Genomic DNA, 24514 nt, shown 5'->3' with positions numbered 1-24514 from the left:
TATGTACGTGCAGGTACAGTCATGGACGGACCAGACCGAGAAAATGCGGACATGTCCGAGAAAACTGCAAGCCTGTCCGAGATTCTGCGCACATGTCCGAGAAAAGCGCGCCCTGTCCGAGAAATCACGCACGCGTCCGACACCAGTACACGCACCTGTCCGAGAATTCACGCACGTGTTCGGACCAACCACCGAGAAACTCGGACCAACAAGTTTCTCGGCACAGACCAGGAGACATGGACGGACGGGAAGGACCAAGGGACCGAGAAACACAGACGTCCGAGAAACACGGACGTCCGAAAATCTCGGACGCCCGAGAAACCCGCTCTGCCCGCAAAACCTCAACACGGGACACGACGGGCCACAGACCTCGGACCAGCCTCGGACCACCAGGCCCAGCTTCCCACACCTCTCTAGCTCAGCTCCAAGTCACGTGCAAGCCCAGGCCACATCGGACGAAGCCCATGACCAAGAATGGCCGAAATCCATGGTCTTGGTCCATGACAAGTTCATGGGCGAGCTCAATGGATTTCCTCATGGCCACTTCTTGGCCCAAGGGTCCTGTCCGCCTCCTTAGTTGACTAGGTCTAGATTTAGCTTAGTTTGAATTTAAATTTGAATTTTGAATTTGAATTTGAATGAGGATCTTGAGGAGGGAATCATGGGAACCAATGTTGATTGCCTAAGAGGGTCTCGGCCTTAATAAAAAGACCTCGCTTGCCCCTTAGAGCAATCAGATCGGAAACCCCCACATTCTCATCTTCTTGCATTCTCCTTCTCTCTTTTGCGTCGCCGGCTCGTTCCTTGGATGTTCCTCGGTGGTCTTTCAAACTCCGATCTCGCCCCCTCTTTGTACCGAGCTGCCGTCGATCTTGTATACCTCTTTTTGATCATTAATAAACTAAGCCATACCGTCGGCCTTCCCCTCTTTGGTTCTCTCGGATCTCTCTTCCCTCTCCTCCTTTCTTTCTCAGTTCTATACCAATTGTTAGGCTTAATCGCTCCTTGTTGGATTCCCATACGTCCCACTTGGTCGATTGCCGCACGGATTGAGTATCCTCATACTCAAGCCCGTGGCACAAAACTGTGTAAGAAAATGAAAGAAATATAACAGATTTTTTTACCCAAAAAAAAACTGTAAATGCAAGTAACCAAATACTCTCAAACAACAAACGGATATATAGAAGAATATAACTCTACAAAATGCTCTTGTTGGAGTTGTAACAATTGGTCTCTCTCTCTCTCTCTATATATAATATAATATTGACATTGAATAATATAATATATATTTATATATATTATTTTCTTCCTGTTATTTTTTTCTTGTTAATTTGGATAGTATATATATATATATATATATATATAATGACAAAACTTGGATTCATGTTTCAGTGACTGTCTCCTCTTCTTTTGCGGAGTGTTAGATTGGTTTGCCTCTCATCTGTCTTGCAGTTTTGCCTTCTTCTTCATCTTCTTCTTCTTACAAAAGCCGGAAAATTTAAGTTTGGCCAAAAGGGTAAGGAGAATAGGCTTCAGCCATTGTCTTCATCCTTCTCCTTCAGTGGGGTGCCTGTAAGAATGTCTACTGTCTCCTCATCTACCTTTTCCTCTCTTCCATCAAGATCAATGTATTTCACTACACCCTCTTCTTTGCTCGGTTCTTCCTCCATTGGATCGTCTTCTGCCTCCCTATGACTGATAACCCGAAGAAAATCGGACGGTGTTGCTGCAGGATCGAGCTGTATACAGCCTTTGGGAGCAGCCGGTGCTTCCCGACCCGTAAGCAAGATTGAAGGGATCCGATGAGAAAATCGGGAAATTTCCTCCCTCGGGATCGTCCTAACTTCTCGGGAATCCAAGTGATGGTGAAAAACAGCCTTGAAACCAGCAACTTTCACCAAGGGAACAACTGATACACCACCATATTCTTCGGTATAACCCTCGAGCACTTCAACTATGTCATACATGATCGTTTCACCTCCTGCGAGATAGTTCCAGTCCGGGGACCAATTCCTGTACAGAGCCCAGACGTCGCCTTTCCTGGGATAGATCCGGAACTGCCCATCATCGCCTTTCGTCCATTTAACTTTGTGCGAGAAAAGGTAAGGTGATCTGCAGATTCCAGGCTTTCCAGCTCTAAACTCTCCACATGTTTTAGAAATACCAGAACCGAGCCACTTTAACGAGCTCAATTCGCCTTTTGTTTCCCAAGCAAGCCAGCTAATACGCAACTTGAACGGATCTAAGGAGAAAACATTGTGTATCACGGCATAGGATCGGGGCATTCCATCAAAAGAATCATAAGCAGCCCATATCTGGTTATCACTAAACGACATTTCGGTCCGATCCTTGTCAAAGTCGCAAAAATCTGGATCAGGAACATCAACCATTAATGCTTCCGAGAACTTCGAATCCTTCTCGACACCGCTAGTGCAGTGAATTGAGTCCACAAGGCCTGATTCACTGACTCCATTGCTTCGTTCACATGCATTTCCGCTTTCTGAAGAATTCTCAATCCGCCCATTGTTTTCCTCACCATCGATCTTCCTCCTTTTTGCAGCTGTTCCACTGTCATTGCCTCTATGTGTTTCTTGAAGCTGTCTGCAGATTTCTTGCATAGCTTTCCTCTTGAATAAACTCTGCAGCTCTTGCTCGGTATATTCTTTTGCACTGTCTGATTTCGTAGCAACTCCTGCACTGGTAATACCACTGGCGCCTGTGTTTTCCAGACCCCTTCTTCTTTTCGGAGCACTTGTGGTTGATGAACCACCGCCCACTCTTTTCGTATATTTTCTACGGACACCCTCGTCTCTACGTGGTCCGGTCTGTCCAGCTGCATTTTGCGTTCCGGAATACACACCCCACTGATAATTGGCATGGCCATATGAATCATAATCACCATACACCCCATTGTCTCTGACAGAGGCATTTTTCTTTCTGCCAGTTGCTTGATGGATAGAGTTGAACTGATGCTCATGAAAGCTCTTACGGATCGAACCTGAACCGGGAGGAGCTGTCTCTACAGCTATAAATGGATTGCGACAGTTCGGACAGAGGAGATTCTGATTGAGGTAAACACGATGATACTCATACTGGGTCCTACAGCTTCGACACACAGTCCAAAAGGTACCGTCTGCTATCTTTTCACGGGATGAAGAAGCAGCAGAGGCATCACCTGCCCGGTTGGTTCCTCTCTTCGAATTCTTCACTTTGGAAGTACTACCACTAACTTTCGTAACTTTTCGAAGGCCGTTAGTCACTGCAGGATTCGCCAATGAAGAAGTCCCTCCCAAAGTCGAAGACTTTTCATACATTCCCACGTTTCTTTTCTGATCATACTCAGCTCTCTTGGCCTTGTCAGAGAACACACCCCATGCTTGCGAAAGATACTTGAACGCTTCCTCTGCTCCCACCGACTTGTTCTTATCGGGATGAAGCATCACAGCCATTTTCCTGTACTGTTTCCTCACTGTCCCGTCATCGGCTTCCGGCTTCAGACCAAGAACACTGTAGTAATCTATCTCGCCGTTGATTATGTTCTGAGCAGACAAATGCACATCAATCGTAGCTAGCATCTGAGAAATCCCTTCGAGCTCGGGACACAGCATCTGAGCTTTCTGTGCGAATTTCCTGGCCGCTGAAACATCTTTTGCTAAAAATTTCTTCTTCGCAGCGTCTCTCGCTCTTCTAGCCTCCTCTCTGTTGCATTCCATTCGAGCCACCTACTTTATCCTCTCTTCCTCTTCAAGATACCGATGCAGGAAAACACAACTGAGTATCAAATCCCTCGTACATTGACCAGATCAAAGACCCAAAACCCTAATCCGGATTAGGATTGCGAAACAACGAACCCACAGCGAAAGATAAACCCTAGAGACTAAAGCTCCGATTATAGAAATGATCAGACATCAATACCCAGCAACAGATTCGAAGAATCAAAGCCAAAATCAACTACGACTCTACAGCTTCGTGCATAATCGAAATCGAAGTTCTTTAGCCGTCAGATCAAATAGTGGAAGACCGAAACGAGGGCATTGAAGAGGGATAGAAATTGAAAAGCGGATTCGGAATCGGGTAAAAAAAAGAGGGTGAGATTTAGTTTACCTAATGGAAACTACAGCAGTTGATGTGAGGACTGAATCACCGGTTCGCCATTGATGAACCTTCCCCGAAGAAATTTTTCCCTTTTGCGTCGTTACGATTTTTTTTTTTTTTTTTTTACGGTTTTCGTCGGAGTCCCTCTGTTCCTCTGTAAATCTAAAAAAGAACCCTCCAAATCATAAATCTATATGACGACACAATTCTTCTGATGATAGAAATACATCACTTTGTTACCATTTTACCTTTTTCCATGTATCCAGTGACGTCATCTTTTTTTTTAATATTTTGTGTTAAAATAAAAAAATAAAAACGATTTATATCATAGGGGTTGGCCTTTTAACATGTACTCGGCGTTTGTTAAGCATCTTAACACATATCATTTTCGAATAAAGGATATCTAAATATTAACGACGATGAGATCGAATATTTATAAGTCGTATGGATTTAGGTATCCGCGAATATAAGATCGAGAATTTCATTAAATCCGAGTTATAAATACTCGGATTTTATGAAGTCAAAATTGAGATAATATTTTTGTAAAATCCGTGATGACGAAAACGAGATAGATTTCTAAAAATCAGGGTACGCGGCCCATGTCCATCCCTATTATATCATACAGAGTGAAATTTTCGGATTTTCGAATTTAATTTCGATTTTATTCCAATTTGATTTTTTCGATTTTAGAAATTTATAACCGTCCTAGTTTCGGATTCAATTTGATTTCGATTCGAATGATAAGTATTTGTTTTTATTATAAACAATTATAATCATTCGATTTTGGATAAAACTCCTAAAAGACCTCCAACTTGCAAAAATATATACAAATAAACTTTCAACTTGAAAACTATCATTCAATCCTCGAACTTATAACTTGTCACTAAATAAAACCTCGAACTTACAAATTATTGTTCTAATAAACCTTTAATCGGTTTGACCACAATTTCAAACGATCGGAAATCCACGTATTGACGGATTGCTGATGTCATTTTTTAAATTAAAATTGATAACGTGTATAAGGTGACATCAACAATCCGTTAATATGTGGATTTCTGATCGCCTGAAATTGTAGTCAAACCGGTCAAAGGTTTATTAGAGCAATAATTTGCAAGTTCGAAGTTTTATTCAGTGACAAGTTACAAGTTCGGGGATTGAATGATAGTTTTTCAAGTTGAAAGTTTATTTGTATATATTTTTGCAAGTTAGAAGTTTTTTAGGGTTTTACCCTTCGATTTTTATATGAGATTCGGTTTAATTGTAATTACATATTATTCGGATTGAATCGATTTGATTATTAAAATTTATAAAAAGTCTATAAATTTCTAGATTATACTAGAATAAAAAAAAATTTCTTCTAATATATAAAAAACAATCCCTTTATCATAATTCTGTGGAAGATGCGATACAAATAATTTTATATGGCCAAACCAATTTCGTGAGGGATTTTCCAATCACTCACCGTGTTTACGTATTATCTCACATCAGCCCCACAAATTAGAAAACGATCAAATTAGTCCTTTATCCTCTGGAGCCGACAGGGCCCGATTGCATGGCCCAGCACACGATCTTCCTTTCGAGGGTTTCCAATAATTACTGCCCATTATTTACCGTTTTACCAAATCACCCTAAAAGGTTATATAATGTATCATTAACCATAATCCATGAAACCTTAGAGGCTGATGAGAGCTTCATTAGGAACTTTAATGGGCTTTGACTTGATTTGGGCCTAGATGTAAAGCCCAATTACGAAGGCCCATCATGAGTAACCCTTTTCTCTATTTCTCCTCTCCTCTCCCCTTCCTCGTGGTTTTTGGCTCTCTCCTCTCTCGATCGGCACCAAACGCACGAATCGAAGAGAGAGAAAACACCAGAGAGAGCGAGAGATGGATCCAGATGCATTGGCGAAGGCGTTCGTGGAGCACTACTACTCCACCTTCGACGCGAATCGGGCGGGATTGGCGAGTCTGTACCAGGAAGGATCTATGTTGACCTTCGAAGGCCAGAAGATCCAAGGCTCTCAGAACATCGTCGCCAAGCTCACTAGCCTCCCCTTTCAGCAGTGCAAGCACAACATCACCACCGTCGATTGCCAGCCCTCTGGTCCTGCCGGTGGCATGCTTGTCTTCGTCTCCGGCAATCTCCAGCTATCCGGCGAACAGCACGCCCTTAAGTTCAGCCAGGTTTTTCCTCCTCCGATCTCTCTCGGTTCTGTTTGCTTCGATTTCCTCATCCTGTGATTGTTCTGTTAGATCGTGTTCGGTAGGGTTTTAGGGATTCTGGTGATCTATGGGTTGATCTGCGGTTAGGTTGAGATCGAGGCGTCTGAAATCGATTGGCGTTTCTATTCTGTTGCGTTTGGTGGTAGATCCGTTTGTGAGGTGAATGTGGAGGGGTTTTTCGATCCCAGACCGTGGCTTTAGCCATTGGAATCATTGTCGTGACTTTTTACTAGCTGATAACGCTTGTCTCGTAAACGGTTTCTTCCTACTTGTGTGAATTTAGCATGGAATCGTTTCTCAAACTGGATTCACCCTGCTGATAATGGATGAATTCAGCATTCTTGTGGATTATCTCTATTATCTGTGGATCATGCTTTTATGTGTTTGCACATGAGAAGTTTGCGGGCTTACTCAGGGATTTGCGTCATTTGCTTCTTAATCATTAAGAGACTTCTGATCCTCCAGTCCAGTCTTGACAAACATATGTATTTCATACAGCTGCTTCCGCACAACTCTTACCTTTGTCACTGTTGTCTGAACTTGACCACTGATCCATAATGTTGCTAGTCAATGCATCTCCAGTGTTAGGACCGACTCCTCAGGCTGTGATGGCTTTACTTGTTACTGAATTTTCCATTCACGAGTTCCTCGAAACAAGAAATGCAAGTTCTTTTTGTGTCTAGCATTGTTGGTATATGATCTCCTAATGCGGGTTACCATTTTTGATGCCCAGATGTTCCATTTGATGCCGACGCCACAGGGAAGCTTCTACGTGTTCAACGACATATTCAGGTTGAACTATGCCTGATGAGAAGAAGAAGCGCGCACACACACAGTTGCTGGCTTGGTGGGTATATATATATACACATATATATTCCCTCAACAAGTCGAAGGATTGGTATTTATAATATGACCTGATCGGTTTCAGTCTTTTGGATTTGGAAACTAAACTGTTTACTACTCTCTCTCTTTTCAATTGGGTCTGTCACATTATTGCGTTCCAAGAAGAAAAAAAACGGGACGAATCCGTGTCTTATGAGATTATTATATGCTCGGCTGAGTTGCTGAATTCGCGAGTGATTTCATATACTATAGTTTTGAAAATAAGCTATTATTGAACTTTATACTTTGACTGGAGATTGGAAGACAGATTGGCACTTTTTGCTTCTTGGAACATTATTACCCTTGTGATTAATAGTAATTTCCCCACAGCCCAAATGAGAAAAAAGTTTATTTTAGGGCAATGTTTCAGGGCATTTTATTTTTATATAATAAAGATGGGCACTTTACAGAATTTACAATTTAAAAGCTTTTGGTGTAACCATTTATCTCTGAATCTATTAATCACTTTGGAAACCCCATAATTTACATACTATACCCCCAAAAAAAAGCCCTTTTCTGATATTTGCTCTCTCAAGGTAACATGAACAAATCCTCTTTTAACATGTCAGATATATCAAACAATTCATCATCACCATCCCCAGATGCTGATGCTGCTATCTCACTGGTTCCAAGCTCAGCCTGCAAGAAGCCATTGATGAGAACCCACAATCCATGAGAACAAGACAACTGAAAGAAACAGAAAACAGACCAAAGAATTCCACTTTTCTACATCGGCAATCCTGTCTTGTCTTTGTGCTCCTTTGGCATTCCACTGTTTTACACCTACCCTTTTGTAAAACTTCTTACTTTAGATCATTACTGTCATCTTAGGGAATTCGGTTCCTCCTATCTGCCTGTCCTTAACTGGACATGTTATCTATCCAAGTCTTTTCAATAAGCTTTGTCTTAAGAAAACAGATTTTGGTTCAGGGATTTTAAAACTTGACCCGGTTTACCTTGGCTTGGTAGTATCTCTCGAGCATGCGTCGGTATTGCTGCTGGGCGTCTGGAGACTTCACCATGGACAGAACGCGAGAGAAAGCCTTGTTTACAGTCTCGTCGACTTTCTGCTTCCGGAACACCTTGAGTATGTCTTCTTCAACATCACTCTCGTCCGTGGATTCTGCATCTTGTCTGAATCCTCTTAGCCCGGCGCCTTTCCTTCTCCACCTCAGTACAACCTTATCTAGAATTCCTACTGCCCAACATATCACCTTGTACTGCTTCCTCACCTGATAACCTCTCACATGAGCCTGCCCGAGAAAAAAAAGAAGATTTTTTTTCAAGGAAAGGAAGATTAGAAATCGGTGATTGTAATACACAGCAGCTCGGGAAATTTGTCTTGCAGATGTTGATTTGATGTACCTGTATCTTCACAACTTTGTGGCGAAGTGCTAGAAAATCTTTACGCCCTTTCCAGCCTCGATATTTCTTCTGAATTGATAAAGCAGCCGAATTGTAATCCCGAGCATTTCCAAAGGCTAACTTTGACATAGCCGAGAGCCCTTGGAGATCTCCAGAATGGATCCCGAACTCTTGTAAACACGCAGCCATAGCTGCTTCCCTCTGCTGTCTCTTTCTGAAGGAATGTGCACGAAAAGCAGCTTGTATTCGTGCGGCTGCTTGAGCAGAATTTCTCACAGCAGCCAGTGTGTCTTTTAGCGAAAGCTGATCCTCGCTACTGGGATTCGGGATGGAACTCACAGTTATTTCCGCTTGCACTTCAGCAGTGCCTTTGGAAATCTCGGTTTCTTCAAGTGTGAGAGATGAGAGATGGTTTGTCAGTGCCACCTCTGATAGATAACCTGCAAGACCCTTGTGACCGTTCGAAGCAGCTATAGAAGCTGCAGTCTTTCCGATTGGGTCTTGTGAACTGGGATCAGTCAATGCTCCCGGTGATGCCCCTGAAGCTATAAGGGCAGCCACCATTTTCTCCCTGAAACATCAAAGCAAGTGTTACCAATAATAGCTTTACCAAACGGCGACAGATACATTTGGAAAACAGAGACTATCATTTATGAAATATGCCGTCTTAAACTCTTTGTTGCCAATCAGCAAATTAAGAAGAATCTTCTACTCATAGAAACGACTAAGAAATCACAAATTCATATTGTCATAAAACAGAGAAATGTATGCTACTCACCTCCCAAAGCGTGCAGCCCAATGAAGAGCACTCCACCCATTGATGTCACGGAAATCGACACCGACTCCATGACTGAGAATTGGGTTCAGTGCCCATTCAAAGCCCAGCCCTGCAACCATATGAATAATACCCTGTTCTTTCTTGGACAAATAAAGAGATCCTTCCTCTTCTCTTTGAGATCTGGAAGATAGCCATGAATGCAGCTTGTCTCTAATCAGTTCCTGTAAGAGCCGTTCAACTGTGCTCGGTGATGTAGCATTGCCATCTAGGATGGCTTCTATGACATGGCTCCATTTATCAGTGTCGGGCTCTAGGTTATTTGTTTTGTCTGATTGTGTATCCGGTAGAAGCATTTGTACAAACCTTACGAGTAATAACTGCTCATCTGGATTTATTGTTGTGCTAGATGTCTGTGGAATATTGCACTTGGTGCAATATTCGCTGGCCTTATCTCGATACTCAAACTCCCTTATTTGACTACAAGAGACCCGGTTCCTGGAAGTAATGCACAAAGTGACTTTTCCCGGGGGGCAGGGAGGGGCTTCACACCGAATAACGCCTTCCTTAATGATCTGAAGAGGAACCTCAGTACTCCCGAACATGCATGACCAAGTTGATTCTGTTGGATCACAGAGAAATGATCCGACGATTATGACCTGCAAGGTCAAACGGTGTCACCATAGAATGACTTGAATTCATCAGGACACAAATTGACAGTAAGAAGCAATACAATGTTGTTGGAGAATATCGGTTACTAGATTAGATTTATGCAAAACCAAGCATCATAACTCAAGAAGAGATTGTGGGTTGTCCACTCCACCTTTGTTGTTTCATTGGCATAACCCCACTCCGGTGATATTTCCTGGATTGTAAACTTTTGCTTCTGCGCAACCGTCAGACTCACTTCCTGTTCAAGAGACATCCCGACTTGCCCTTGGTCTCCCATCATTCCATAATCATTGTTTTCATGAGCTTCTAGTGCAGAAGAATATGCAGGTACTTCGAAAGAGGCATGTCCTCGAGGGAACAAGTAAGAAGCTGAAATTTTAAGCCAGTTATCAGCAAAGGAAATCAAAAAGCATATGAAATTTGTTAACAAGCGGAATCCATACGCGGCTCAGTTTGAGTGATATAATTCCAGTCGGAATCGTCTTCTACTTCGGGCAGCAATCTTTCTGAAGAATGTGCGATTTCCTGGGTTTAGCATGAAGTAAATTCCTAGATTAGAATTTTCTAGTTCAGAGAAATTTGTTCTTTGGATGTCATCAGAGAATGGTATTATGGTAAACGAAAGGCATCCATCCTGTCACCAGAGGAAAAAATATATATAAACTGCATACATTCACGGGTTTATTGACCATGTCCCTCTGAAGGTTCATCGATCTGCATACATATACGTGCATGCATGCAATTCTGAGAAACCTGATACCAGTTTAGGAATTCCTTCTTCCTTCTGGAAACTAATCAACAGATACAGATGCTTTCAAATGTATATTTTCAACCAGGTATAGGAGAGTCACCTCGGTGTTAAGAACTAGAGAAGCATCACATGCCTCCAGCATGTCCTTCCAAGATTCAGTTTCTTCATCTCCAGATTCTTCTATACCACCTGTTGTAAGAAGAAATCCCTTTACTCTTTCCAACAGCAAAAGGATCTAATTTGCTCTTAAATTAAAATATTAAGGAGATAAATTGGAAGAGGGAAGTGCAATGAGACTTCAATGATTTGTTTAAGCTTACTCTAGACGAATGAGACAACTTACTGCTAGTACAGAATCAGGTATGTTAAGGAAGTACAAAGGGTAAACGGATAAGCGTAAAAAAAAAAGTTTTATGAATTAGACGGCATACCTGAATCATTCTTAACGAGCATGAGATTGTTAGAATGGTCTTGGTTTCCGACATAACCCCCATAACATCTCTCTAGTTTGTTGCTCTCAGGTTGGTAAGGTACAGTTGTTGTTTGAGCAGAGACAGGGATCTCCCCCCTACACTCCAGAAATCCTAGATTATCTATGTTTTCATTCTGACAAAAAAGCGGATCTACACTGTCAACATTATCATCTCCCAGACTCAGTTGTTCCTCGAGCCTTCTCAAGGCCTGCCTGACTTCAAATTCAGAAGAGCTTGTACTGTCTGCTGGGGTTGGAACTTGATTACTCTTCAACACAGTTTCTGAACTAACCTCTGCAGAGCCTGGACTGGATGAATGCTGGCGAAATTCAGCAGAATCACTGACGTAATGGTTATGGGTAGTATTCTGAGTGCCGGTGGAGCTCGGACTTGAGAAGAAAGAGGAAGAATTCAGTGAGAAGTGCAAAATCTGTCCACTGCTTTGTTTTCCCTGCAAAGGCAAGACGGCCATGATCTCAGACAATGCACAATACTTCTTTGGCTAACTCAGCAGATAAACATTACGCACCGGGTTAAAATTTCCATTTACGTTACAAAAGCCACTCACCTCCTTTCCCTCGCTTACATCTCTATAGTGTACGAGAACAATATGCTCATAAGCCCTGACAAGCCAAACAGGAAAAGGCTTTATGTCAGCACCGAAAGAGTAGCAGATAAAAGCATCAAATAGTGAGGGACCAACATGGAAAGACAGCCACAGACCACATTGAAGAACAGTCCAAGGCATGATGTAATCAGAAAACACAGATTAACAAATCCTGGGCATATAATCAGAGCATGCAAGTACTGCTAATTACTTACGGATCTAGCATCCAATAGCTACGCCTTTGAAAACTGGGGTTGAGCTCTCCATGTGCATAATAACAATTCAAAGCCTCAGCATTTCCCACCTGTTCACAAACGTAAAAGATCATTTAGCACATAAAAGGTAGAAGAAAGTTGAATTCAAGAAGAGATGCAAAGCAAAGTGCTATGTGCAGAAAGATTTTTAAGGTGTAAGACAGTTCCTACAACTGAAACGCTTCAAACTCTGTCACTACATTATGTTCCAAATACGAAGTACAACAAAATCCACAGATTTGAGTTGACTTTGCCACTAGCAAACTAACATCCAGGATGCAGACAAAACCGTGCAAATACGAGATGGATAGAAGAAACCAAAAAAGAGGTCAATTTGCAACGTTATGTTAAACCAATATTTTCACACCTTAAGTCGTTCATGTGCTTCTGCAACAGCTCTCCCGTCCTTCTTTCTCCGCCATTGATGACCATCTTTGCGGAAAAACTTAAGAACCCTCTTATTGAAAAGAAACAAAGAACCACCTGTACAGGGTTTGAGAAAGCATATCAATTTTCCAAACATCAACCGACAGTCAATAAGAACCCATTTGCCTGAACGAGTTACAAAACTGTTTTGACTCACTGGTTGGCTTTTGAGGAGCCTTAGGTGTTAGCTGATATCGTTCATGACTCTGCAGTATGAAGAGCACCTCCGCCGGCTTCAACCATCGGGTCTGAGCTTCTTGGTAGAGATTATTAACATCGTATCCTAACATCAAAGCCAAGATTAGTCACAACCTCGAGAGCAAGACAGAACATAAACCCATGGAAACTTTCTGTCTAAATTCACGCGGAAATCGGATGTTAGAAGCAACAGTATCACGAACCAACACAGCAATGCACGACAAACGGGTTGCTGGAAGAGGAACAAAACAGAAAATTCGAGGGAGAAAAAAAAAAGACGAAACAGAGCGAGGAATTGAAGAAAAACCCAAGATCATACCCTGAACAGGGCCACCATGTTTGTGCCTTGGCTACAAATGTTCGTTGAGAAACTCACCAGATTGCTGCATAGCGTCGGGAATTTTCCAGTGACGGAACCGCACGAAAGCGAATTAGACTCTACTGGGTCCACAAGGGCATGAGATGAAACCAGTTATCCGGTTGCTTCCCACCGGATGGACGGCGGAAAACGATTTCGGCGGCGGAGATAGTCGGCGGAGGACGCCGGAATGCTGAGGAGTCCTGGATCGAGATCGGAATCAGAGACTTGAAGAGTATAAGAACAGAGCGAAGACGAAACAGAGGAGATTGAAGACGGAGAAGAAGAAGAAGATGATGATGATGATGAAGAGGAAAATGAAAATTTGACTTGAAATTCAGCAGCTTCTATGGAGTGGCGAGCAGAGCCTTTTTGGAGAGAACCGCGAAGGTGGACGCAGAGGGGGAGGGATCTGCTACAGCGAATTCTACGACACGGAAGAATCTTATTGTCGGATATGGTGAAATGAATTTAGGCGTAGGATCGAAAAGACGAAAATAGCCCTTACGACGACTACATACGCTAATTCCTTCATGGACAAGATTTACGACTTTGCCCTTTAGTTGTGATCACGTCACGACATTTAGTGCACTTCAGAGCCATTCAACAGTTCGCGCTAGGTATAACATATAAACTATTAATTTTTTTTTTATCAAGTTTAAAATTTTCACAAAAGAAATATAAATTTTTTTCGTTATAATGAAAAAATTATCGAATTTTTAAATTTCAATACTTAATTTAAAAAAAAATCACGAATTTCAACATTTCGTATGCGAGTTTTATTTTCTTTAAAAAAAAATACATGGGAAATAACAATGTTATTATCTTCTACATCAAATCTATAAAGTTAGACATTTTGTCAGGGAATAATGCATCATACTTGCAATATTGTCGTTTATTTATTTATTTATTTTTCTCAAAGGCACGTGGGAAATTGAATTTAAATCTTCTAGGTTTGAAGTCAAGCACCCGAGGCCGTAGTGTGGGCCCCGGAATTATTGAGTTGGACGACGGTCGAGAATAAAATGCAAAAATCCTATAATGGAAAAAGACTAGGGTGTATATATATATATATATGACAAATCATTTTGCTTTTATATTTAATCATTTTACTTTTAGCTTTTATATTATTAATTATGCAGTCCATTTTAGGATTTTACACCTGCTACATTCCAATAATACTAGGATTATGTACCAAATATGTAACAATGAGTAAATTGGATCAATCCAAGGTGATATCATTACATAAAAAAGTATATTATATACTCAATTAAAACCCTTTTCGAGATTTTGTAATAAATATCTCGCAAAAATGATATTTTTTTTATATCACACGTTTTTAAATCTGAATCGTCAAATCCTTTGGTTTCCATGACAAATACACATAGCATTGAATTGATTAAAAAAAATCACGTGTATGAAATGAGATATTATTGGTCCGATGATATATATAGGCTTGGACTGTAATCCGTTTTGGGTTCGAAACGATAGTGCTCCATTTTTTATCATCTCAACTCAAAGTCAAATAAAAAATAAAAAAATATTTAAAAAATAATAATAAAATAGAGAAAAAAATATTTAGGAACGAGTGAACTCGGTGTAATACAAAAGCCAATGTTGAGCCACCAACTCGGTGTTATGGTGTAGTTGTGAGAGATTGACTTGGACCGACGCATCTCACAATCTAAACAATTCCAATAAATTTGTTTTTATGTATTATAATAAATTAACCTGCAATTTCAGACCCATTTTTGGGTTTGACATTTCCAATGTTCACACCTATAATTAATAATACTCGAAATTATCCTATGATTATGATCTATCTTCAAAAATCATTTCATAATTAGGTGTTTTGTTTGCTCGGTCATCTAAAGTCGCAACCTTTAACAATAAAGCTTACATTTTTAGTAAAAAACCATCGCATATAGAATCGAAAACCTCGTGAAAAAAGATAGAGGAAGAAACTTTGCCAATACGTAGAGAACCGCATCGAACAATATACATATATATATATATATAAAGATCATCAACCTTCAAAAAAACCACAACCCAAATCCAGAAAACCATATTTTCACAAAAATATAAAAGAATATATATATATACATATATATAATATATAGATAAGAATGTTGGGGGCAGTGTTAGTGGCGGTGATATTGTTCGTGTTGATGACGCCGGAGCTGCTGTTTCAGCTGCCGGGACGACATAGATGCGTCGAGTTCGGTAATTTTCAGACAAGTCCGGTCGCGGTTGTCGTTCACGCTCTTCTCTACTTTGCTTTCATCTGCATCTTCCTCCTCGCCATCATCAAGATCCATATCTACATTGCTTAAATACACACACACACATATATATATATATATATTATATACCGAAAAAACTATATATATATACACACACATAAATATATATATATATATATATATCTATCTATCTATCTACAACATTTTCTTCCTTTTCGAACAAGAAAGAATCGTTCTCTTTTCGGGTTTATTTTTCTGTTTAATCTTTGATGAATGACGTGAACAAATGTAATTTCGGGTCGAATCTTTTTTTTTTTATAACGGAAGATCTTTATCTGCTACTCTTTGGACGTGCTGACTAAGTAAACCTCCGATGCGGAAGCAGTATTTGTATATAGATCATATAAACCCAGAAATTACCTCCCTTCTCATCCGCCAGGAGAATCGAACACTCCCTTCCCACCCGGCGAATCGAATACCCAATCTAAAGATGAAGTTAACTCTTACCCCAAACTTGACTATTCCCCACAATTTGGGTCGAATCCTTTTTGCTTCTTTCTACTCCCCACAATCTGGGTCGAATCCTTTTTGCTTATTTCTATTAGTTCCACTGCAATGATATGCTTGGAAAAAAGTTTAAATTCACTCTTAAAACGAATGACAGAAGGATACAAATTTCATTTTTAATTACCGGAGGATACTCATCAAATATTCTTAAAAGCGCCAGATGTTTTGAACACCAAAAACGCGTTCGCAGTCGCAACCCCGGTGTCCGAGGCGTGGAGCACACGCGCAGACGAAGCGAGTGAGGGCTTAGCCGAGGACCCATCAAATTAGGGTGGAGACACAAGTTCCCGTCCATCTCACAACTTTTAACAATTTTAGGGCAAAGTTTTTCTTAGAACTAAAAATACATTACTTCTTTAACTTCCATAAATAATTTTTACAAGCACCATAAAAATAAAAATCACAAATCAGAGGGATTTTTGTTGTATAATTCTACTTCAAACAAAGACAAAAAAAAAACTCCAAAATATCCACATTGATTCAGTAAATAAGGCTCCCTCTTTCTTCAACACCCTATTTGCCATTCTCCCGCTTCATCACAAAAGCTTCCATTCTGGAAAATGTGGAAACCACTTTAGTGATCATATAGATTCTCTTCTGTCATCTCTTTCATTGCAAATATATATATATATACACACGCTAGGGTTTAGATTGTTGGCCTTCATTATGATGATATATATAAGAATATATGATCATAAACCCATGGATTTATATGGCATATGAAAGTTTTCCAGTTTCTCAAGGTTTGCGCCTATGGAGAAAACCTAGAAACTACCATTTAAGAGATTCTCGAATGGATGATCCTAATGGATGAATCTTTATTCAGACAACAATACAAGGACACGGATCGAAGATGAAAGTACAGTCCTTGATTTTCTGGATAAGGAATCCGGAGAACCCAAAGAACAAGATCAAATCTTCTCAGCTGAGACAGAGCAAGATCACCAAAACAGAGCCATGTCTTGAAAAACCCTAAAATTTTGGTTTCGTGTTATTGCAAGAACCCAAAACAGAGTAATTGAATTTCAGAAAACCCGTGATAGCTTATGGAATCTATTGCCGGAAAATCGTAATTCATCGGAACAAAAACTGGATCCGGAGACGATCATTCATCTTCTATGCTTCGATTGCACGTAATTAAGCGTAAACAAGGGAGATTAGTTAAGTAATTACCAGGAATCTCCTTGCCGGAGGAGGAAGGAGGTGCCAAGACGTAACAGAGGATGGACCTTCCGACCATGGAAATGGCGGACACGATCCCGGCGAGATAGAAGACCATGAGCAAACCCAGAACCCAAGGCATCAACAGGAACCCCAGGAAGAAAGTCACGGATCCACAGAGCATCAGAGCCACAGATATGCCCAGAAGCAGCGACGCGAAGCCCGTCGGAGAAATCTGGGCCACCGCCGAAGATGACAACGAAGACCGAGGCGGTGGAGGACGTCTCACCGGCGAACTTGAATTCTCCGGTAAGTGATCGGGAAACGGTATGGGCATCGGTGGTGACCGGAGGAGACTCAGGACAAGAGCCGATAGCTCGTAGAAAACCCTAGATTGCTGATCTCGCTGCTGCTGCTGCCTTCTCATCATCTTTTTACTTTTTCCTTTCCAGAGTATCTCAGAAATCTATGGAAAATTTTCCTCAGAGGATAATCCAGGAAAGGAAAAATCTTTATATATATGTTGAGATCTTAAGCTTAAGCGTCGCGAAAATCGAGGCAAATGGATAAACTTGGGCGACTACGACTCGTCTACGTTTATCCAAAGCCGCCGATTGATTGGAGGACCGATTTAATCTTTCCTTTGCCAACAGGGGAAAGTCGCGACACTGCAAAATGTCAGATAGTTTCTCGGGAAAATTTCAAAAAAACGGTGACTGGATTTCGATCAATATAGAGAGAGTCATCAAAGGAAAGAGATGGAGAAAATGTTCGAGCCCGAGAGTCATCAAAGGAAAGAGATGGAGAAAACAAACCCTTTTTCTCCCTTTTTTCCTTTATCTTTTCCTTTTCCGGTGTTTGGATAACGAGAAAACGCCAGAAAAGGAAAACCCAGAAAGGAAAAAAAAGCTGGGATCTTGCGATGAGAGAGAGCCTCCTTTGGATGACGAGCGACTCAAGCGTGAGATCTTGTGGATATGATAAATACTAAAGCAAAACCCGCGAGAGCGCGTGTCCTCACGCGCCATCGTGGAGACATACGTGGATCTGTGAGGGTCCGTGGGGCCCAGCTGACGCGTGACCTTATCCTCTACGCAAAAACCGTGAATTACGTGTTCTTTGTGATCTTATCTCTCCCTCCATTTATTTTTTAAGTTTCTTCCATATCTCTCCCAATACTTTGCAAAATCTTCGAATTAGACCCCAATATTTTGAAATTTCGATAAATGGTCCCATAATTTGGACCGTCGGTTTCCACCGTTAAAACTTGGTTACTAGGGTTCATGCAATTATAGGGATAACCAAAAGAAGAAAAAAAACTCAAACACACGAACGAGAACAGAAGTCATTCTGTTTGGACAGAGAGTGACTTAGCTGTTGAGATCTACCAGAAATTATCCACATTATTAATTTGTAATTGAAATTTAAAAAAATATTTGAGGTTTTAAAATGGTTGGCCAATTTGAACTATTAGTTATTTTGTTGTTGATTATATATATATGTGTATATATATATATATGCATATTGATTTTTAATAATTTTCAATATCGTTGGTAAAATCTCTATCCATCAACTAATTCTTGGGAATGCAACAAGATCATAAATGATCACTCTAAATATCTTTTTTATTAAATGCTCGTCTAATAATAATAATAATAACAACAACCAGTCTTAAAAAGGGACGAGCAGTAGGAAAAAACAACAACGGGATATTGTAATATCAAGCATTTTAAAGGGTGTTACTGTAAATTACCACTTATTTGTGGACGTAAATGTCATTAATTAACAATGAAAAAATAATGCATAGATAAGATTCCAACTTTTGAAAGCTATTGGATTTTATTTTGGAGCTTCCAATGAAATTAAACATTAATATATATATATATATATATATATATTATATAGAGAGAGAAATGGACAAGTTGATACTAATATTTATTAGTATGCTATATAATTGGATTATATAATTATTTAGTCGGAGTTTTTTTTGTGTATTTATATCTAAAAAATATGAAAAAATGTAAAAGTTAAATTATTGCGACACCAATTTTTTTTTTTTGTCTCTGTTGTTATAAATAAATATTTATGGAAATATTAATCCGAGTCAATAAAGTTTTCAGATGCTTAACTTGGAGCAAAGTCACGTTATCAATGTTTTTTTATTATTGGAATGTTTTGGTCAAAAGGAAGCAAAAGGGACTGTTGGTAGGTAGTGAGTCTCATACTCTTTAATTAATCTTTGATGTGGACATATGACCAATCCTCAATTCCACAAGTAGTACTAAATCCATCCTTCCAATTGTATAACGAATTATTATTATTATTATTATTATTATTATTATTATTATTATTATTATTATTATTATTGTTATCTTATGCCAAATTACTAGAAAATTATAAATTTATTAAAAAAAATCCGTATGCAAAACACTTTTTAAGAATTACTCCATCCGTTTAATTTTAGATGACGTTTTGACATTATGCACAAATATTAAGAAAATAAATAGTAAGTCTAAAATATCCTTATTTAATTAGTTCTGAATTAATTTTATGTAATTAATGATAGAATATTATTATCATCTTTCCCAATATATTAGCCATTTAATCTTCTCTCTACACCGAAAATACATATTTCAAAACTAAAATTATTTTTTATTTTTAATTGAATCAACGATCTCAATATTTTTTTTTCAAAAAATTCAAATCGAATTCGTATTTAACGGCAGAACTATTATTTTTGGTTGATGAAATATTATTCACAAATATAGGTCTTCTTCCTTCACTTCCATCTAGATGAACTATTAAATTTTTTGAAGTTTTTTGTTTTGTATAATGTTGTTTAGAAGAAGGATTTAAATAAGATTAAAAAAGATATTAGTTGAAAATTAATTGACAATTATTATGGTAGAAAAATAGAAAAATGTGTAAAGTATTGTTATGCCGCATAACTTATGCGCATAGAATAATTGATCATTATTAATAAAGGGTAATGTTGGAAAAAAAGTATAAAAATTATATGGAAAACAACAAAACGTTATTCATTTTAAAACAAAAAAATTAGTCTAAAACGACATCTAAAATTAAACAGAGAGAGTATGTTTTTAATACCAATAAAATAGACAGATATATAAGTCATTTTTTTATTAGAGAGGTTATATCTATTCAAATACGAAAATTAAACTGAATTGACTATATATATATAATCCTATCTAATAAAATGGTTTAAAAATAGAATTTATATTTTTCTTAAATAAAATTAATTAAATTTAAATTTAATATAAAAATAAAAAATAAAAAATGAGATTTTATTAAAAATATTTATTTATCGTAAAAACAAAATAGAACCCAATTCAAATAGTAAAAATTATAAAAACTAGACAAGTAAATGAATATAAATTTTTCTAAAACAAAAATCTAATAACATATGAATGTATTTGAATCGAAATTAATTAAATTATTTTAAACACAAATTAAGAATTCAAATGAAACATAATAAAATAACTAAAAAATTGAATAACAATGAAATTCTTTTAAAATATTTATTTTTTAAAATGAAAACCTAATCAATAACCGTTCAAATTTAAATCCATTTTTTAATCCGAATATGTATATTATTTTTTTAATTTTAAAAATAAATTTGAAAATAGTGAGAATGAAACATAACATATACAAAAAAAAAAGATAATTAGAAGCTAGTAAACATAATATATATATATGAGGGGGTACAATGGGAGCTTCTCCATAGATCCCAATTTTATGGAGCCCCACTTTCTTTTTAAAAAAAAATGTTTTGAAAATTTAATAAGATTTTTAATCAAATAAGAAAAGCTATTATAAATTTAAAAATATTAAAAGATTAAATTTTGTCAAACTCCAATAATCTTTCATATTATGTCAATTAGAATTTTTAGTTCATAATTTTTAATCATTGTATATTTTTTAAAATAGACAAATTAGTGCTAAAAGTTTTTTTTAATCAAAAGTTTCATAACAATAAACTTGATTTTAATTTGTATTATTTTTTAAACTAAAAAGTAATAATTTGTATATATATTTTTAAAAATTATTGTAATAGATAATATTTTTTATAATTTTTGTTTATTTTTTATATAATTTGAAATTCTATCTATTGATTAATATATTTAATTTTTTTTATACTAATTAGATTAAAAAAAATATAAAAAAATAACAAAAATATAAATAAACAGGACCTCTCAAATTTATGAGGCTAGTAAACATAACAATCTTTACTAATATATGCATAGATAGCATCGTATATATAACCTAGTGTTGGCGATTAAAAAAAATACAAAAGGAAAGATGAGAATATATATATATATATTACATAGGTACTTAGGTAATTAGAAGTTCATATATATATATATATATGTATATATATATATTAATTAATCTTTGAACATAACAAGTTGAACAGAATAAGAAAATAATATAACCACTAGTAAGATTCGAGTTTGAGCCTCTCAAAGACGCAAGAGATATAGCTCGAGGCCTTGACATCAACATTTTCATCTCCTCCGCACTCATACTCAGAAGCAGAAGTCACGAAATCGGCCTTAACGTTATGGTTATGGTCGTAGTATTCGTACCATCTCGTCCGGTTCGAGCCATGGCGCAGGCTGTGGTTGTTATAGCTCGAAGGTTGGTCCGTAGAGTCAAGACGATGGTTATGGTTGTGGTAGTCGTACCATCTCTTCTGGTTCGAGCCATGCAGGCTGTGGTTCGAAGGCTGGTTCCTTGGGTTAACCTTCGTGGCGGCTCGGTTCAACGATTTTGTTAACTTGTTCCTCATCTCTTTGTTTTTTGTTGTGGTATGTCTCGTGGCTTGTCTTTGGATTTTATAATGTGGGGTTGGATTTATTAGAAAAAAAATCTAGATTTATTGATTCTTGTTTCGAATTAAAAAATGATAAATTATCGATTATTAATTATTTCATTGGTTATGGGATTGTATTAAGGGATAAGGATCGCCCGATGGGCATTGGTCTCCTCCATCAATCATAAAATATCTTCCCCATTGGAAAAAGGCGAATATCTTTTAACCATCTTATTTATTATAAATATATATATATATCTATAAACTACACATTCAAAAATAGTATTTGAGGACCTAGAATTTGAATGATTTCACGAAGCTTAGATGAAAATTAAAATCCAAAATTTATATAATTTATGCGTATTTTTGTTTAATCTCGAGACATACTATTAGTAATAAAAAAAATGTATTGATATTCGCCCTCCAACGATATTAATTCTCTAATAATATAAACTTACTAAATTATTGTTCGCGACAAATCTTTTTGTCACGATGCCTAAACCCAATTTCATATTCCATATTTTGTATTACTTTAAATAATATAGGCAACTAACTCCACTAAAAATATACATATTCTATTTTTATTATTTCCATGTATTTCTGTATGGAATATTACACTAGAACGCTAGTGAAAAATTAACATTTAATATTTTTAAGGGTTATTTAACGAAGGCATGAATTTGCTACAAATTATAAATGCGAAATCATATCGTCGGAATTTCGTTTCATTTATGTATGAGACTTTAGAAAACTACCAAGATAGAAATACAGGTCCTAATTTTAAAATAAATAAATAAATTCGAGATTGAATATGTTCGCATTTTAATAAATTTAAAATACGTTATAGTTGACGTAAATGATTCAATAGTTTTCGATAAATGTGTATTAATTTAAATATGCAATGTTTAAAAACGTTAGTTTAGAGTTGAATATCGTTTAAAACACATCATAATAATAAAAATACGTTCCAATAACAATTTTTATGCACGTTAATTAATTAGGATAACATTCGTCCACTTTTTCGATTCTATTAATCATATATATTAAATATATTAAATCCGGACCTTTTTCTTAGTTCTACAAAGATTTTATTTGCTTCGGATTCCTTTTTAAGATATGGTTCATGATCATTGTTTCGAACTTGGAGAATATAATATTCCATTATATAATTTAGAAATGTCATATACTCTTTAGCACCGTATTATATTACTAAAAAAGGCTCTTACTTTTATTTTCTTGTCTATTAATTATATTCTTATTCACTTTACATGAATATATATCTCAATCATTCCACAATATCGACATTAATGACAACACTCGAAGCTTGATTATATACACTCATATGCTTTATAGTATAATCACTACAAGAAAATAGTTATATACCGACGGAAAAATCCGTCGTAAATATAAAAGAAATCCGTCGCAATTAAGAATTTGCGACGGAATGCGACGGATTTATTTCCGTCGGTATAGCGCTGTCGCAAACGTATAACGGTCGTTAATCCAAAAATCTGCGTTTTGCGACGGAAAGTGACGGATAATTCCATCGCAATTTGCGACGGATTTTTTTCCGTCGCATTCCGTCGCAAATGTTTTAAATTTTTTTTTTTTACTCTCTCTCTCTCTCTCTCTCTCTCTCTCGTATGCTTCATCCGAATCGCATGTCCTTTATATAGCGAGGTTTTATCATTTTTTTTATAATAAATATTTTATTTTATAATCATTATTATATTAGATATATTATATATATGTATATGGGTAGGTGGTTATGCGTGATTTGTTTCACGTGGGCGGCCAAACCTTCTCCTTGTTTTTTTTTAAAATTATTTATTATTAATAATTAATTAATCTATTAATTAATAAAAAAATCAGGATGTTACACATACACATTCACATATACATACACATTCACTTACACACATATATAAACACACACATACACATTCACATATATATACACATTCACTTACACACACATACACATACATAAACACACACAAACACATCAAACACACACATATATATATACATAAATACATATATATTACCTTATGGGAGAAATTTGACGATCTTTGGAGAGATTTAGAAAAAAATGGCGATTTTTATTTTTTTTCCGAAAATCTTTGAATCTGATAAAGAAGACGACTCGTGGTTTTATATTGCGTTTTGCGACGGAATTTTCCGTCGCAATCCGTCACAAAATGAAATTTATTTACGCGCCCAAAATTCAAAAAATTTCGTCGAAAACCGAAACCAAATACATTGCGACGGAATATTCTGTCGCAATCCGTCGCAATTTTTATTTTCCGTCGCAAATCATCTATTTCTTTGTTGTGACAGAATTATCCGTCGCAAACCGTAGCAAATTGCGACGGATTTTGCGACTGTTTGCGACGAATAATTTTTTTCCACGTTCTGTCGTAAAATCGTCACATTCCGTCGCAATTTCCTGTGCGACGGAAATTTCCGTCGCAAATTCCGTCGCTATATGCAGGTTTTTTTGTAGTGAATATAAGAAAAGGAATAATCATATTTTCAATCTGTCTTTGGCTTTGACACTAAGCATAAAATGGAGATAAATAATATGTAACTTTATACAAATTAGATCAGGTTTAAAACCAATTGATTATT

The 24514-nt window shown here is 37.2% G+C and overlaps 4 protein-coding genes across 6 annotated transcripts; 1 reads left to right on the top strand and 3 right to left on the bottom strand.

Annotated features, from left to right (window-relative positions):
* Positions 1-1352: 1352 nt before the first annotated feature.
* On the bottom strand, positions 1353-4234 carry LOC104825495. The gene is made up of 2 exons (XM_010557825.2): positions 4105-4234; positions 1353-3742 (listed from the first exon to the last, which is right to left on the bottom strand). The coding sequence occupies exon 2, from the start codon at positions 3711-3713 to the stop codon at positions 1533-1535; it is 2181 nt and encodes a 726-aa protein (XP_010556127.1). The 5' UTR covers positions 3714-3742; positions 4105-4234; the 3' UTR covers positions 1353-1532.
* A 1672-nt stretch (positions 4235-5906) lies between these two features.
* Positions 5907-7386, top strand: LOC104825494 (nuclear transport factor 2-like). Its single transcript, XM_010557824.1, has 2 exons — positions 5907-6278; positions 7051-7386. Exons 1-2 carry the CDS (start codon positions 5982-5984, stop codon positions 7123-7125), a joined length of 372 nt encoding a protein of 123 aa, XP_010556126.1. The 5' UTR covers positions 5907-5981; the 3' UTR covers positions 7126-7386.
* A 126-nt stretch (positions 7387-7512) lies between these two features.
* Positions 7513-13497, bottom strand: LOC104825493 (calmodulin-binding transcription activator 4-like). 2 transcript variants are annotated; one of them, XM_010557822.1, is made up of 13 exons: positions 13097-13497; positions 12680-12805; positions 12464-12579; positions 12058-12146; positions 11765-11858; positions 11194-11686; positions 10863-10951; positions 10455-10536; positions 10163-10380; positions 9343-9998; positions 8565-9135; positions 8156-8452; positions 7513-7838 (listed from the first exon to the last, which is right to left on the bottom strand). In XM_010557822.1, exons 1-13 carry the CDS (start codon positions 13107-13109, stop codon positions 7731-7733), a joined length of 2952 nt encoding a protein of 983 aa, XP_010556124.1. In that variant the 5' UTR covers positions 13110-13497; the 3' UTR covers positions 7513-7730. The 2 variants fall into 2 exon arrangements, with proteins under 2 accessions (XP_010556124.1, XP_010556125.1); XM_010557823.2 differs by having other exon boundaries at positions 7731-7838; positions 11804-11858.
* Positions 13498-16226: 2729 nt separating this feature from the next.
* LOC104825492 lies at positions 16227-18012 on the bottom strand. 2 transcript variants are annotated; one of them, XM_010557820.1, is made up of 3 exons: positions 17865-18012; positions 17062-17717; positions 16448-16860 (listed from the first exon to the last, which is right to left on the bottom strand). In XM_010557820.1, the coding sequence occupies exons 2-3, from the start codon at positions 17477-17479 to the stop codon at positions 16667-16669; spliced, it is 612 nt and encodes a 203-aa protein (XP_010556122.1). In that variant the 5' UTR covers positions 17480-17717; positions 17865-18012; the 3' UTR covers positions 16448-16666. The 2 variants fall into 2 exon arrangements, with proteins under 2 accessions (XP_010556123.1, XP_010556122.1); XM_010557821.1 differs by lacking the exon at positions 16448-16860 and adding an exon at positions 16227-16441 and having other exon boundaries at positions 17062-18009.
* Positions 18013-24514: the final 6502 nt, after the last annotated feature.

The sequence above is a fragment of the Tarenaya hassleriana genome, unplaced genomic scaffold (genome assembly GCF_000463585.1).
Source record: "Tarenaya hassleriana unplaced genomic scaffold, ASM46358v1 Cleome47, whole genome shotgun sequence".
NCBI classification, from domain to species: domain Eukaryota; kingdom Viridiplantae; phylum Streptophyta; class Magnoliopsida; order Brassicales; family Cleomaceae; genus Tarenaya; species Tarenaya hassleriana.
The sequence above is the reverse complement of the archived record's forward strand: the minus strand, read 5'-3'. Positions and strand labels throughout refer to the sequence as shown.